General features: G+C 36.5%; 1 protein-coding gene across 1 annotated transcript in view; it reads left to right on the top strand.

Annotated features, from left to right (window-relative positions):
• LOC149177582 (uncharacterized protein At3g06530-like) overlaps positions 1-15,250 on the top strand; it is a 280,290-nt gene that overhangs the window by 77,756 nt on the left and 187,284 nt on the right. Inside the window, 2 exon segments of the mRNA XM_089420165.1 lie at positions 6,138-6,280; positions 6,502-6,609. Of these exon segments, the coding sequence (XP_089276291.1) occupies positions 6,138-6,280; positions 6,502-6,609 (251 nt within the window).

Genomic DNA, 15,250 nt, shown 5'->3' with positions numbered 1-15,250 from the left:
GGATCGCTGAACCCTACATATGAAGAAATTGATGACATCAAGGTGTTGGATCATCAGTGAACTAGAAGACCCTATAAAGTATTGATGATAGAGTCCTTGTTTAAGAGGGAGCTCTGGAAGGTTCCTATGAGTAAAGGAACATGAGTAAGTTTCTGAATAAAGAGAAACTTGGAACTCATCCTTGGTTAAGAGGGAGAGTTAGACACAACATTCTTGTCTTCAGTTTGGAAGAAAGAATGGAGGATTGTGTAATCATCTGGCATCTGACACTCTTTGAGGATGTGGTAGGGCATCCAAGATAAGAGTGGGCAAGAGGACCGATATTCTTGAGGGCTGGGAACCCAAGATGAGAATAGTCCTAGTAGGGCATACTCGGAGAACACCCGGGTGGGTATGACCCTAAGAGAGACAATGATGATGTGTGTCTATCAGTCATTGGTCTTGCCAACATTGTGCTCTAATCTAAATGAGAGATAGAGCTATTAGTCAAGGCCTTCCTATGTGAAAACAATGTTGGTTGAAATGATGCTATAACAGATGGATTGCAAATCCGATCTTCTTATGAGAATTCTTTTGTGAACTTGAAAAATTGTCCAATGATCATGTATGTATGAATACCTCCCTAGTTAAGAGGGAGTGTTGAAGAAAGTGTAACTATGTTCAGTCTTCATAATGACACATGCCAATGTAAATGATGTAATTTGTATCTAGCAAATGTTTTGTGAATTTGAGTCATGGGTTTCATGCTCAAAATGTATTTGTCTTAGTAGCTCTCATCATGAGCTCTAGGCTAGGTGATAGGTTTGTGTCATTGATGTAAATATTTACACTTGAAAATGTATAATGTATGACTCGAAGATCAAGGGCAGAATCATGTGGAAAGACTCCTCCAAGTTCAAGAACAAATAGCTAAGTAAAAGTCTCCATCTAGCGAAGATAAAAGAAGCAATATATTTTCGGCCTAAATATATCTAGCAAATTACATCATTTACACATGCCAATGTAAATGATGTAATTTGTATCTAGCAAATATTTTGTGAATTTGAGTCATGGGTTTCATGCTCAAAATGTATTTGTTTTAGTAGCTCTCATCATGAGCTCTAGGCTAGGTGATAGGTTTGTGTCATTGATGTAAATGTTTACACTTGAAAATGTATAATGTATGACTCCAAGATCAAGGGCAGAATCATGTGGAAAGACTCCTCCAAGTTCAAGATCAAATGGCTAGTAAAAGTCTCCTCCAAGCGAAGATAAAAGAAGCAATATATTTTCAGCCTAAATATATTTATATATATCCATTCATGTCGGCTAGATATCATTATGTAAGTCGGCCTAAACTCAAGATATGTCGGCCTAATGAGCAACGTTAAGGAGACTATAAATATGGGTCTCTCCTCTCTCATTAGGACACAATCACAAGATCAATTCGGTCTCAATCCATGCGAAGAAGTCTGTCCAAGGGTGCGAGGTAAAGGAGAAGATCAAGGAGCCGCAGAGAAGTCTGTTCTGTCATCCATAACTGCAGGAAGCTCTTCCACATGTGCGAAGCTAGGGCATCATTCTATCTGCCCTCATTGTCAAGGAAAATATTCAGTCTTGGGTCTATTCTAAAGGCAGATCTGTGCGAAGAAGATTGACTAGTGGAGCAAAGGTTTAGGAGGGCTAGAAGAGCCCTAAACCTCCCACACGTGTGAAGGTACATGTCATCATTAGGGTTGTGTTATAGTCCCATGTGTTTTTCATGATTAGAGTTGATTTGAGGCCAAAAGGATTTGATTGTGGGCCTAGAAGGAAACTCCTAGCATAGCGAAGCAAGGAGTTACTAGACGAAGCATCTCACTCACACGTGGAAAGATAGAGACATCTTTAGATCTGCTGTAAGGGTTATTGATTAGTCCATATCTATGAAGCAGATCACCTTGGTTCAAGTTTAGCTTTGATGACAACAATTGGGCAAGTGGGGGTTGAAGAAAGGAGGAAGGGAGAAGGAAGCTGATCCACAAGTTCCATATCTGATCCATGTTGTAGCAAATCAGAGGACATCAGTAAGAGAAGATTCTAGCCTTGATCTTGGAATCAACTTGGTCAAAGAGTCTTTGTATTGATCTTGGAAATTTTGTCAAGAGAAGATTCTATAAGAAGAAGTACCATGGGTTTTCCTCTCAAGTTTGGAGAGGTTTTTTCCCTGGCTGCTGCCTATATGTTGTGTTACTGTTCTTTTGTTTATTATGCATGATAGCTGGTTGATGAAGTTAACACACATACATATATGAAAATTCTTGTTTGAATAAAGATAGGATAAAAATACTTCACAAGCAATTATCTAAGAAAGAGAAATCATTAATATATCAAGCCTTAAGATTTCTCATCATTTAGAACCCTGTGGAACCGCTCGTCTCCCTTCAGATTTGCTTGAGATCCTTATAGATCCGTGCCTGATTTGCCGCGGGTCCATCGTCGAATTTGCGTTTTGGAAATCCAGAACCGCATATTAGGTTGGCACGGTTCCGAATATCTAGGAATCGTCTTTGCCGACCCGATTTGCGTTTCCAGATTTCTGAACGGTGTACCCAATGGTGGATCCCCCACGGATCCATATGGGACGCGGTTCCCGATTTAGATCCTTGGGGGGCGTTCGTGCAACATTCGTCAGGAGACCCAAGTGGTTTGAGCAGACATTAACGAATGCTCAGGAGCATGTGGAGGATCCTAGGAGCACACTCAAAAAAGAGTAGGCACCTGAATAATTTTATGAACCATATGACACTAACAAGTAGAGTCCTTGAAGAGCTAGCCGACTAGGAGGTTTGGAGGAAAGCCATGGTGAAGGATTATGCATGGGAAATTATGCCAGTACTAGAGGGACAAGTAGTTCCAGGTGTCTCTTCAGGAAGTACCTTTGTCGCTAAGAGGGAGTGTTGATGTTTGTAGCTTAGGTAGTTACTTCTACACAAGCCTAAGTGTCTAGGTGCACAAAAGTTGCCTAATAGACCCTTAACCTTAGCAATTACTTTAAGTAGTAAAGTAATTGTCTTTTATAACATAAAGCGAGTTAATCTAGTGAAATGCAAAGGTTATTTGCATTAGTGAATTAGATGAATCTCAATCATTGATCTTAAGTGATGTTGAGATCTAATCCCAATTGTCAATCACTTTGGAGATCAGGGTTGTGTTGAGGCTAGAGGAGAAATCAATGGTTAGTTTGAGATGGATCTTTAAGATCAAGCATGCTATAGATGGAAGTATTGAAAAGCATAAGGCTAGGTTTGTGGTGAGAGGATTCTCCTAGAAGGAGGGAGTGGACTATGGGAGACATTTACTCTAATTGCAAGGTATACTTCTATTAGGGCTATTATATCTATTGCTTCATAGATGGGGTGGAGGATACATCAGATGGATGTGAAGACAACTTTTTTTGATGGGGTAATTGAGGAGGAGGTGTACGTTGAACAGTCACAGGGTTTTGAGGTGCTTGGGAGAGATTCCCATGCATGTAGGCTAAAGAAGGAACTCTACAGACTCAGGAGGCAATGAGAGAATGGTACTCGAGGATTGATGGTATCTGCTAGGTATGGGCTTCACTAAGAGTGAGGTGGATTCCAACTTGTATTACACACTTTTTGGAGATGATCCAATCATCTTGGTGTTGTACACTGATGATCTATTTCTCACAGGGTTAGAAAAGCTCACAGAGATGTGCAAGCGAGATCATTGTATAGAGTTCGATATGAAGGGCATTGTCATGATGCACTACATTTTGGGGTTGGAGTTGTGGCAATGGACGGGTGAGATTTTCCTAGGACAAGGGGAGTATACAATTGATATCTTGAGGATATTCAGGAATCAGGATGGGGGGTTGTATGCCTATGTCTACACCCATGATTACCAACTTGAAGAAGCTGAATGCTTCTGAGTAAGAGTTGGTGGATCCCACATTGTATGGGCAACTGATCTGTTCTTTGATGTATCTGGTCAACATGAGGCTAGATATATGTTTTGTTGTGAATACTTTGAGCTAGTTTATGGTGGAGCCGAGGAGGGTGCATTGGGTTGTAGTGAAGCATGTGCTCAGGTATCTACAAGTAACAATGGAGTATGGGTTGAGATATTTCAGGAGTGGTGGAGTGCAATTGTAGGGGTATACAAACTAAGAATGGACTGGGAATGCAATAGATAGGAAAAGCACGGTAGGGTGCTGCTTTAGCTTGATATCAACAATGATTTCGTGATTTAGCAGCAAGCAAAGTTCAATGGTGCTTAGAACAATATAGGTCAAGTACATAGCAATGGGTTTTGTGAGTTGTGAGGCCATTTGGTTTTGCAAGATGCTCATAGGGTTATTTGGTTTTGAGTTGGATCTAACTGTGATTCACTGCGATAATCAGAGTTGCATCAAACTCTCAAAGAATCCAGTGTTTCATGAAAGGTCTAAGAATATAGAGATCAATTACCACTTCATTAGAGATAGGGTACAAAGGGGGGTTGTGAAGCTTTAATGTATCTCTAAAGATGAGGAGGTTATAGATATTCTCACCAAGCCCCCTATGAAGGGGTAGTTTGTCTTCTATAGAGATAAGATAGGGGTGCTGTAGAATACCTTCTTTGCTAGAAGGGAATGTTGATGATGATAGCTTAGACAGTTTCTGCATAGGTGAAGTATCAAGCATGCAAAAGATGTATAAAAGCCTCTTTGGTTACTTGTTCATGTTGAGTAAGTGACTTTTATGATCTCTTTTCCATGTCTAACTTAGGAAAAACATATTGATTAATTTATTAATTAATTGTTTAGTAATCTTCGGCAAAATCACACAATCAATATTAAGTCGACGCGTTTCGAACCAACCAGTGTGGTTCATCGTCAGGACAAGATGAAGAACTAATTTGGTTTAGCTTGATTAGCTTTATTAATTAATGTTGGCTATTGGGCTAAGGTTTTCTAATATAAAGGAAATTAATTTAATCTTTACCATTGATCTCAAGTGAGGCTTAGGATCTAATTCTAGCCATTCATCACTTAGGAGATTTAGGGTTTGATATATAGCTCAAAGAGAAATCATAAAAGAAGCGGAAGGGAGAGGTGAAAGACACATTGATTTCATTGAGAAAGCAAATTTCTCAAGAAGAGTGAGAGACCCAAGACTGAAGAGAAAGAAAAGTGCTCAGCAGGGAGATTCTGGTGAAAAGTATTCAAAGCGGCCAAGTCCTTGGGGAGAGGAGACAGATTTGTGAGGAGGCTGAGGCTTCCAGCTAGAAGCTTGTGCAGTGGGCCCATATGGCCTAGGTGAAGGGAGAGTTTCTTATAGTGTGTAGTGGGCCGTACAGGGCCTAGGAGAAAGGAGGCTGAGATACAAGTTGGAGAAGCTGGGTTTCCAGGGGCAGAAAATTTTCAAGGGGCCGAAAATTCCAGGTTCCGTTTTGCTATATTTTCTGTTTATTATCTGAGGGTCATTTCCCTGTTAAGGGAGCCCTTAATTTTCCCGAGGAATAAAAGTTAAGGGGAATTCAGAGGGAAAAAGATTGCTGTGTTTATGATTGATTTTCTACTCAAGTTTCCACTGCAAATTATTTAAGTTAAAATATCAGTGTATTTTTATTCAAGAGTTTTTCAGAAAAGTAATTTATTGGGTAAATATATTTTCCGGGCATAAAATAAATTGCTAGGAATTTAAATCAGATCTGGCATAGGAAAATTGAACAATGTCCTATCTGATTTTTAGTTTTGCCAAAGCTGAAATCTGATTAATATTCATTTAATTGAGATAAGTATAAAGTTTATTATAAGATTTGAAGTGTGCAAGGTGCTTATAGCAAGCAAGCTTTGTAGGTGTTTGGATGTTTATTTTATATAACAAATAGTAAATTCATCTTTTTCTTTGTAGTTTTATTTTCTTTAAGCTTGCATATGTTTTTATCGCGTATCTTTTTTATTCAATAATATCTGTTCTTGCATATTTTTTGCTTTCATCTTCTTTTTATCTGAATATTAATTTATTTGATCCTTATATTATTTTATTGTATTAAAGGGTATTATTTCATGGTTGTAAGTATAGTGATTGTATCTGCACACATCAGTTCTTTGCTATTTTCTGTCATTCAGATATGGGAACTTATACTGGCTGCACGATTGTACCTTGCAGGTTCCAAGGGATTGAAAGAACAAGCTTATGGTGTTGCAAACTTATGTCTTGAATTTACAGTGTCCAATTTCTTGGCACAAAATCCTGATTGCTTGAAGGAAATTGCAACATTGATTTTGCCTAATATACTGATCCTCCCAAAGGTTTTCTTGACTCTCTTGACCTGAATAAATATTTATTTTCCCAAAAGCTGCAATCCTTCTGTTAGATATTATGGTTACTGGTTAAAGAGCTATGCGATTTTTTTTCGTGTTCTGTGGTAGCATGACATTATTTCTTTTGATTTGTCATTTTGTATTGTTAGTGAAGTTACTGATAAAAGAATAGTTGACTGCAATGACACCAATCTGTGCCCTGTATGCAGACATGGAAATTAAACCAAAAAGCTTTGCAACTTGCTGGGACAATATCATGGCCCCTTTTTAATTATCTATCCCGTGCGCTTGAGCTAATGGTCAATGCTAAAAATCAGGTATGTGCCATTTTTCTAAACTGAATTAGAATGGCTGAATATTTTATGATAGATTTGAATCAGATGACATGAAAAAGATTTTTATAATTTATTTATTTTCTCTGCATAAGATAATAGTAAATATCTTTTATAAACTGGCCACTTACGTTATTGAGGATAGATATATCATATTATTCACAATATCAAGCATAACAACTCTTTTTATAACAAAAAGTGCAGATTCTCTTGCATTTTCTATCAAACTATACGATAAGGATTATTATCATCAGTTATGCCTGATCCATTGATATAGGATAAATATGATTAGAACCTACTTTTAGATTGCTATGATCATTGATTGTTGAAGTTGAGGAATGCATTTTCCCTTGCCAATATTGACAATCTATGTGGAAACAGGTTCTAAAATTTAATGGAAGAGGGTCTTTTTTGGGTATCTTCTCATGTAAATGCCTTCTTATTGATGATGAGATCTCTTTAACTACAAATTTCAACAACTATAACGTATTTTTATTTGCATGAACATGTTACTTTAAATCATAGTTTTCAAAACTGGTTCATTTCGAACCAGAACTGGTTAAACTAGCTGGTTGAACTAGACACAATATTGAACCAGCCAGCTGACCGAATTGGAGGGCCTGTTTGTAACGGTTAGGTACTAAACTGAACCGGCCAACTGACTGGATTGGAGGGCTGCTTTGCACTGGTCAGGTACCAAATCAGTCCTAACCAGAAGGTTTCGACTCTAACTGACAAGTCAAATCTCATAGGTGTTAAGGGAGTTTGAAACCCACTGTGGTAGTTTTTTGAGCTGGCTTTAGAGGAAATGAAGCGAACAAAGTTCCTTCTACAAATTAATTACTCCAAAAGACTTGGAATATAAAGATATCCATGAGGATACAAATATTATATTAAATATATGAATAAGAATAAGATGATTTACAACGAGAACGTGAGGCTTGCTTATATATCAAGCAAGTGTCTCTTCATGGAGAGTCATGTCTTATTTAGACATGCCTCTTCAACCTAACTACTAATTATTATTAACTAATCATTATTACAATTATCCTCGTTACTTATATTTATATTATTTATATATTTTATTCGTAACATTGCCTTCTTCCTCAAAAAGCTTTGTCCTCAAAGCTTGTCAATGAAAAAGGCTTGATCTCTTTTTCGGCTTTGAATGTCTTTCTCTCTTGGAACAAACATCTTTGTCGATACAAGCTGATATGATCTTCTAAGTGACAATCAAAATTGTCGCATTGAGAAGGGATCAGACCATCCTAGATTAATCTTCTGTGTAGTATTCTGATTACTGGAATTTTGTAATGACTTGTCAGCATAAGACGAGATTGATTTTATGTCATTATTCTCTGAAACATCAATTTGTTGTTTCTGGTTTGAATGGTACCGATACGTAGCATGGTTGAGTTGTCTAATCTCGTGATTCGGATGTCGATATGGGACTTTACTTTCCCTTATTAGGTGTGTTGAATTTTTTTGATTTACTTCAGGGAATGATGTTGTTGAGTTCGTTACCAAACCTTCACTTGGGGTGTTTATCATTTGAACTGCAACATCCAAGCGTGTCTTTTCTTCAACTTGCTTGTCTTCTTCCTGAGTTGTGACATTCACTGGATCGGTATCTGTTGTATTTTCGTCAACTTGAATTCCTACATTTGATGCTTCCTTCTCGATAAGTTGTTGTACCTTGTTTTCTATGACTTCTTATCCTTCTTAAGTTTCTTAATTTGCGTCAATAATTTTTCACTATGGTTTTTAAGTCGAGAAACCTCTTCATTTTTGTTAATAGTGATTTTGTCAATTTCATTTTGCATATTTTGTAATACTTTTTTACCTTCTTGAGAAATTACTTTTGAGATATCTGATATATCTTCTGGCGTTACTGAATTTGGTTTCAGTGTAACATCTTGGATTGTTATAATCTTCTTCATGTAAGAAAATGTTAGAAACTTTGTCTTCGTATTTAAGATGACAGATCCTACCGTTTCCATCCAAGGTGATCCCAAAATAATGTCACCTTGATTGTTCAATAGGGTGTGAACTGAGAATTGCGATACCAATGTATAATCTTCAATGTTTAATTGTAAATTGGCTATGTCGTATTTTTTTATTGCGAAAAAAGTCTAATTTTTCAGTTATATTTGACTCTGGGATCACTAGTTGGTTTGCGATTTTAGGTGTTATATAATTTGCATCTTCTGCCAGAGATATAGAAATAATAACATCTTTTCCTGCTAAATTTCCTTTAATGTTAAATAGCGCTTTATCGTCTCTGGGTAAAGTTTCTGGGAATCTTTTGGCCTTCATTTTTGTATCAGACTTCATTTTGCTTCTTAAATATTAAATACTTTTTAAATCACCTTTTTTTTATAAATAAATCCCTTTTTTTCTATATATATTTTCCAAATATTCTCCTCTTTTAAATAGCCTTGACTCTACTAATTTCCTCTTAATTTTTATTTTTATAATACAAAACCTTTTTTCTTTGTTTTTTTTTTGAATTTTTATAAAATAACATGTTTAATACTTCAAAACTTTTGAATTGACCTTTAAGGATTAATTATTCCTTTTGTAATTTCCTTTTATATATATATTTTTTAATTATAATTAAAATACTTAAATACTTAATTTAGATCTTTCAAAAGTATTGAATATTTTAACCCTCAACTTTTAATTAACTTGAATAATTAAAAGTGGTCATGTATGAAGTACACTTTTTTTTATTAAAACACCTATATATATATAAAGGTATATGTTAATATATACCTTGAGAATCCCCTTCACGTTTTTGTTTTTTATAATATCGTATATTAAATAACTTTGGATTTTCTCTTTTTTTTTTTTACCGATTAGGAAGCAAAGACCACTCTTCCAACAATCTATTATTATTATTTTTTGCCTAATCCACTCTTCTTAAACACTTTAATCTGAAATTATTTCCAAAAAATTAAAAGCTTCAGATGATAAGGCGTGACTGTACGAGTAGTCACGTGTTAAAGCCATATCGGATTTTACAGTATTTTAATTTAAAATTTTATTCCATGGCAATATGGGGTTGGTAAAATTCAATGGCAGATTGAAATTTGGTAGGTGTTATAGGATATCAAGAGCGGATGCAACAATTGTATGGCTGGTGGATTAGTAGTAGTGTATGAATTGAATGTATGGACAATAAATCACGGTATGGCTGCAATTTTCTTAATCAATTTTGGGTGCAATTCGTTGTTCTGTATGACCACGACTTAGACAAACAACGATGTGTACGGTGGCTATATACAACATAGTGGTGGCGGAGGCTACAACCTAACGTTCGAACGACAGAGTTAGGCTGAAAACCCTAGCGACTGTAGAAAGCAGGGCTGCGTGGCTTTTGTTTGGTACTGGCCGCTACGGACGATAGGCAGGCAAGTCTTTCTTTCTTCCTTTTTATATATAAATATATATATATATATATATATTTTTTTTTTTTTTTTTGTCCAATTTTTTTATTTAATTTTTTTTATTAGATTTTTTTATGTCTTATATATATATAATTTTTTTTTTGTTTTTTGTTTTTCGTTTTTTTATTTATTAAATACTCTTTTTAATGGCCAAAGGCCTGTCAGTAGTATGGAGAATCTCTAGAAACTGGTAGCGAGACGCTTTGACGGCAACGATGTTGACGAACTTGATGGTCAAGGACCTTGATCAGAGAGCGAGCTCTGTGCAATAGTAAAGCAACCAAAGTATCGAACTGCTCTGATACCAAATGAAGCGAACAAAGTTCCTTCTACAAATTAATTACTCCAAAAGACTTGGAATGTAAAGATATCCATGAGGATACAAATATTGTATTAAATATATGAATAAGAATAAGATGATTTACAACGAGAACGAGAGGCTTGCTTATATATCAAGCGTCTTTTCATGGAGAGTCATGTCTCATTTAGACATGCCTCTTCAACCTAACTACTAATTATTATTAACTAATCATCATTACAATTATCCTCGTTACTTATATTTATATTATTTATATATTTTATTTGTAACACTCTTGCATTTTATATCAAACTATATGATAAGGATTATTATCATCAGTTATGCCTGATCCATTGATATAGGATAAATATGATTAGAACCTACTTTTAGATTTGCTATGATCATTGATTATTGAAGTTGAGGAATGCATTTTCCCTTGCCAATATTGACAATCTATGTGGAAACAAGTTCTAAAATTCAATGGAAGAGGGTCTTTTTTGGGTATCTTCTCATGTAAATGCCTTCTTATTGATGATGAGATCTATTTAAATACAAATTTCAACAACTATAACATATTTTTATTTGCATGAACATGTTACTTTAAATCATAGTTTTCAAAACTAGTTCATTTCGAACCAGAACTGGTTAAACTAGCTGGTTGAACTAGACACAATATTGAACCAGCCAGCTGACCGAATTGGAGGGCCCGTTTGTAACGGTTAGGTACAAAACTGAACCGACCAACTGACTGGATTGGAGGGCTGCTTTGCACTGGTCAGGTACCAAATTAGTCCTAACCAGAAGGTTTCGACTTTAATTGACAAGTCAAATCTTATAGGTGTTGGGGGAGTCTGAGACCCACTGTGGTAGTTTTTGAGCTGGTTTTAGAGGAAACCAAGGGCTATTTCCCTCCCAAAACAACCCCTGTGGCTATAATACCAACTTGTCCCCCTCTAAACCCTAAATCTAAGAAGAAAATCTAACTCAACCCTAGAAATGTTTGTAGTCAATGGTAATAAGCAAAAGGATAAAAGGATAACAGTAATGTTTACTCAATTTTTTAATGTTACTGTTAATTGCTTCAGGATGTTTGAGAGTAGTTCCAACCAGTGTTGCGAACATCTCGATAACATTATGATTTTATCTCAAAATCATGATTTTTTGGCCTAGCTGATGTTTGCTATTTTTTATCGATATTTTGATGGTATCTTGATTTTGCCGTTGTTTGCCGATTTTTACCGATATTTTCCCGATTTTTACGAGTTTTTAGTCTTGACCCTTGCCAATTTTATCCCGATGCCAATGTTCACAACATCGGTTCCAACTTTATTGAACTTCATATGGAGAAAGTAGTATGAGGGTATGGGATTGGAATCGAATCAAGGTCATGAAGTTCTTTATGTAGCTTGAGGTTGGTGATGTTGATTGTTGAATTCCTTTGATGTTGGTGGTATTGCTTGTTGAACTCCTCTGCCATGTCCTTAACAAAAATGTACCCTTTACTCAAACCATTGTAACTGGTTAGGGATGTTAAGCTTTTTCTACCATATTATATGGTTGAGGAGATGGACCCTTCACTCAAACCAAAGTCATTGGTTAGGTATATCAATCTTTTTCTACCATATTATAATGTTGAGGAATTCATGGAGTTTGCATACTTTGAGCTAGACGATGTTCATGTAGCTCCTATTGATGTTCCTATTTTTAGTAATGGTGATGAGTTTTATTGGTGATCATGTTGATAAGTGGTTTTAGAGCCTATGGAAGCCATTTAGAGCCTCAATGATTATATATTTTGTTGCTGATATGTATTGCATTGAGCGCCATTTTGATATATTCACCCTTACATGGTATATAGATGAGCAAACTTCACATATTTTGTCCCTAATGGTTTGGAATCTTAAAAATGAAAATTTTCATTTTATTTGTAAGTTGTTCTTTTTTTTTTGGTATTACTATGAATTGCAAATTACATCACTAATATGTCAAGATAAGCATGATAACCATGTATCAAAAAATTTGGCCTTAATCTGCCACATCGGAAACCTGATATATTGGTCGATACCAAAATAAACATAGTAACATCAAAAGGTAATTGCTGTTGAACATAATGATGCTCTAACATAAGCCATCTAGTAGAAAACATACAGTAATAACAGGAAATAAACTCAAGAGTTAGATTAGGTCATAGGATCGGGTCCCTAGCAGTTGTTTTAGCTGGTGCAGAAGGCTTGGATTCACATTGGAGATGGCTCTCGAAGTGTGCCAAGCAAGCATCCAATCTCTGCAAACAGTACCGCTGGTGGCAACACCGAATCCTCTAGATGTCATTCAGGAATGAAATGATATCATTCCTATCTTCATGCTTCTTCTTTAAAACTCGACCTAGCAAGGTCTTCAACTGGCAATGTAAGGTGATGGGGTGCATGTATTGGTTCTTTCGTCCCTTGGTATGACTAGGGTAAGGCGACTAATGGGAGACCTTCGTTATGAGTTCTGTGTTTGAATATGCTTGATGATTATTTGCAACATTTGTCTCTAGTTGATGAATCTCTCCTCCCGAGTGCTAGGAGAAGTAACTGAGTGATATCTTGCTGTTGCTTCTTGGGCCTGGGACTGAGTGCATAGCCGACATTGTTGGCCATGACCACCACGGTCACCAGACCCTTTGTGACAACACATCCTTTGTTTGGGCATTGCAACTAAAAAGAGAAGGAACCAAGAGCAACAATTGTGAATATTGACAAATCTCTGAAGAGACAACCAAACATCCAATACCCTGACAACAAGGATGGAAAAGAAACTACAAAATATGCACCAATTATCCCACAAAGCCACAACAAAACATAAAATAACATTCACCACGAAATTCAACCTTGATTATATCTCAATCAACCATTTAACAATAGGAAGACGACTGCTGATCCAAACCAGGCCAAGGGGTGGGAGGGAAGAGATATAAAACCACAACCCAATCGTCAGAGAGAGGAAAAAACCACACTTATATATTGGCACATGGATAAACAACAAGATATCGATGAGGAGCCTCGTCTTAAAGAAAGACATGGAAATAATTAAAGGAGCCCTAGACGATAACAATTCCTCTGCAAAGAAAACCCACAAAAATGCTAAGAATAGGGAGAAAACTAATACCTGACAGATGCTACGTTGGCACACTAGAGTCAACTGGAGCTAAGTCTTGGTAGCTGGGCTAAGTCACCGATGCTGTCCATGGAGATATGCCGAAACCTCCATGCTATCTCCCTTTGCAAATCCTTTAACACTCCATATGCATGAACACCAAGCACAACTGCAACTACAAACGTCCAACCATCACCCTTAGACATTGGGAGCAGGATTTGCAAAGGACCATCCTGGGTCACTGCATTAAACACACTACAGGCAAGCGCCCCTTTCGCTGGAAAATAATCTAATATCATTACAACTTGTCATTTCACAAAACAAAATTTTTTGTGGTTTTGAGAAAGCCAAAGGGAAATTTACTCCCAACTCCGACGGGGGGGTACTCCCACAGAACCATAATTGAACTTCTCCACTTGTGAACATTACAAACCAAGCCAAATTAAGGAGCCATTTTGGATAATCGTGCGGGATTAATCCTTGCATGCACACTGTGTCAGAGGGGTAGGCCATATCACCCCCCTATCAATTGCAACGGGAGGCGGCAGGCGTCGCCCAATTGCTTTTGACATGTGGCATATCGCCATGATAGGGGAAAAATTTTAATTTTAATTTAAAATTAATTATTTTAAGTATTTTTTAAATTGTTTCATTGAATCCAGTTCGATCTAGTTTCAGTTCAAATCCCAGTTTGATAGGTCACTGGTTCAAAGACTAGTTGATTTTTAAAACTATGCTTTACATACAAAGTGTGCTACCTTTTTGAAGTAGTTCCACTTGGTAATTTAATGCAATTTTTTTTTACGAAGCAAGGCAATTGATTATGTAAGCTGACACCCAACAACTATTTCTTTGAGAACCATTGACACCTTGGAAGATGTCTATGCAAGATGGTTGTACATGTATTTCTTTCGTGTACACCTTGGACATATATATGCATTGCTCCAAGGTCAAGGATAAGCATCATTTGACCGCCTATGGAATGAGCTTCTATTCCATGTGAATCACATGTTGCAAAAGAACCATCCCAAAAATTAATCTAGGAAGCCCTTTTTTTCAAAGTGCAGGGCATTTCATAGAAAGCTTTTGCAACATTTCAAAGGTATATCTATTGGCTAGAAATGTAACAAGATTTCCCCCTTTACAAATTACTATAACATCAAATAATGGGTTTCCCCCTTCACAAATGACTATAGCCTATGAGGTTGGATCGGCTACTTTGTCCTCCCTTGGGAAAAATAATTAGAAGAGGACATTACAGTCCCCCCTTCCTACTTTGAACATCTTGTTTGATAGTACCTTCCTCTGGTATTTCTTTAAATGCATGCAAACTCAGGCTTGTAGGTGTCTCGAATAACTCAAATGAATAAGATTCCCAAAGTTGCGCTTGTTGTAGGTAAGGAAAAAACCAAATCCACAATAATCCAAGGATAGCTTTAAATTCTTTTCAAGATGCTCATATTCATCATTCCTATTCTCATCCATGTTGAGTTTTGTAGCATGGAAGGTACTTCTAATCTTGTGACTTGACTAGAAGGACCTTGATTTGCCTCTTTAGGAGCTTGCATGCGACATGTAGAGTGTTCAGGTGAGTTGCACGCATGCAAATGTGTTACATGTGACATGGATGAGATGTGCATGTAAAGTAAGCTAAATTTATGACTTGTACTTGAGTTAAAGTAGAGAAAGCTAAAGATAGGATAGTTAATTTTGGTTGTCGATCTTAGCTTAGGAAAGT

This window comes from Pinus tabuliformis, chromosome 4_1 (assembly GCF_031772625.1).
Source record: "Pinus tabuliformis cultivar Carrire ecotype Pingquan chromosome 4_1, CPIR1, whole genome shotgun sequence".
Taxonomy (NCBI): Eukaryota; Viridiplantae; Streptophyta; class Pinopsida; order Pinales; family Pinaceae; genus Pinus; species Pinus tabuliformis.
Note: the sequence above shows the minus strand (reverse complement) of the source record. Positions and strands in the feature narration are given on the sequence as shown.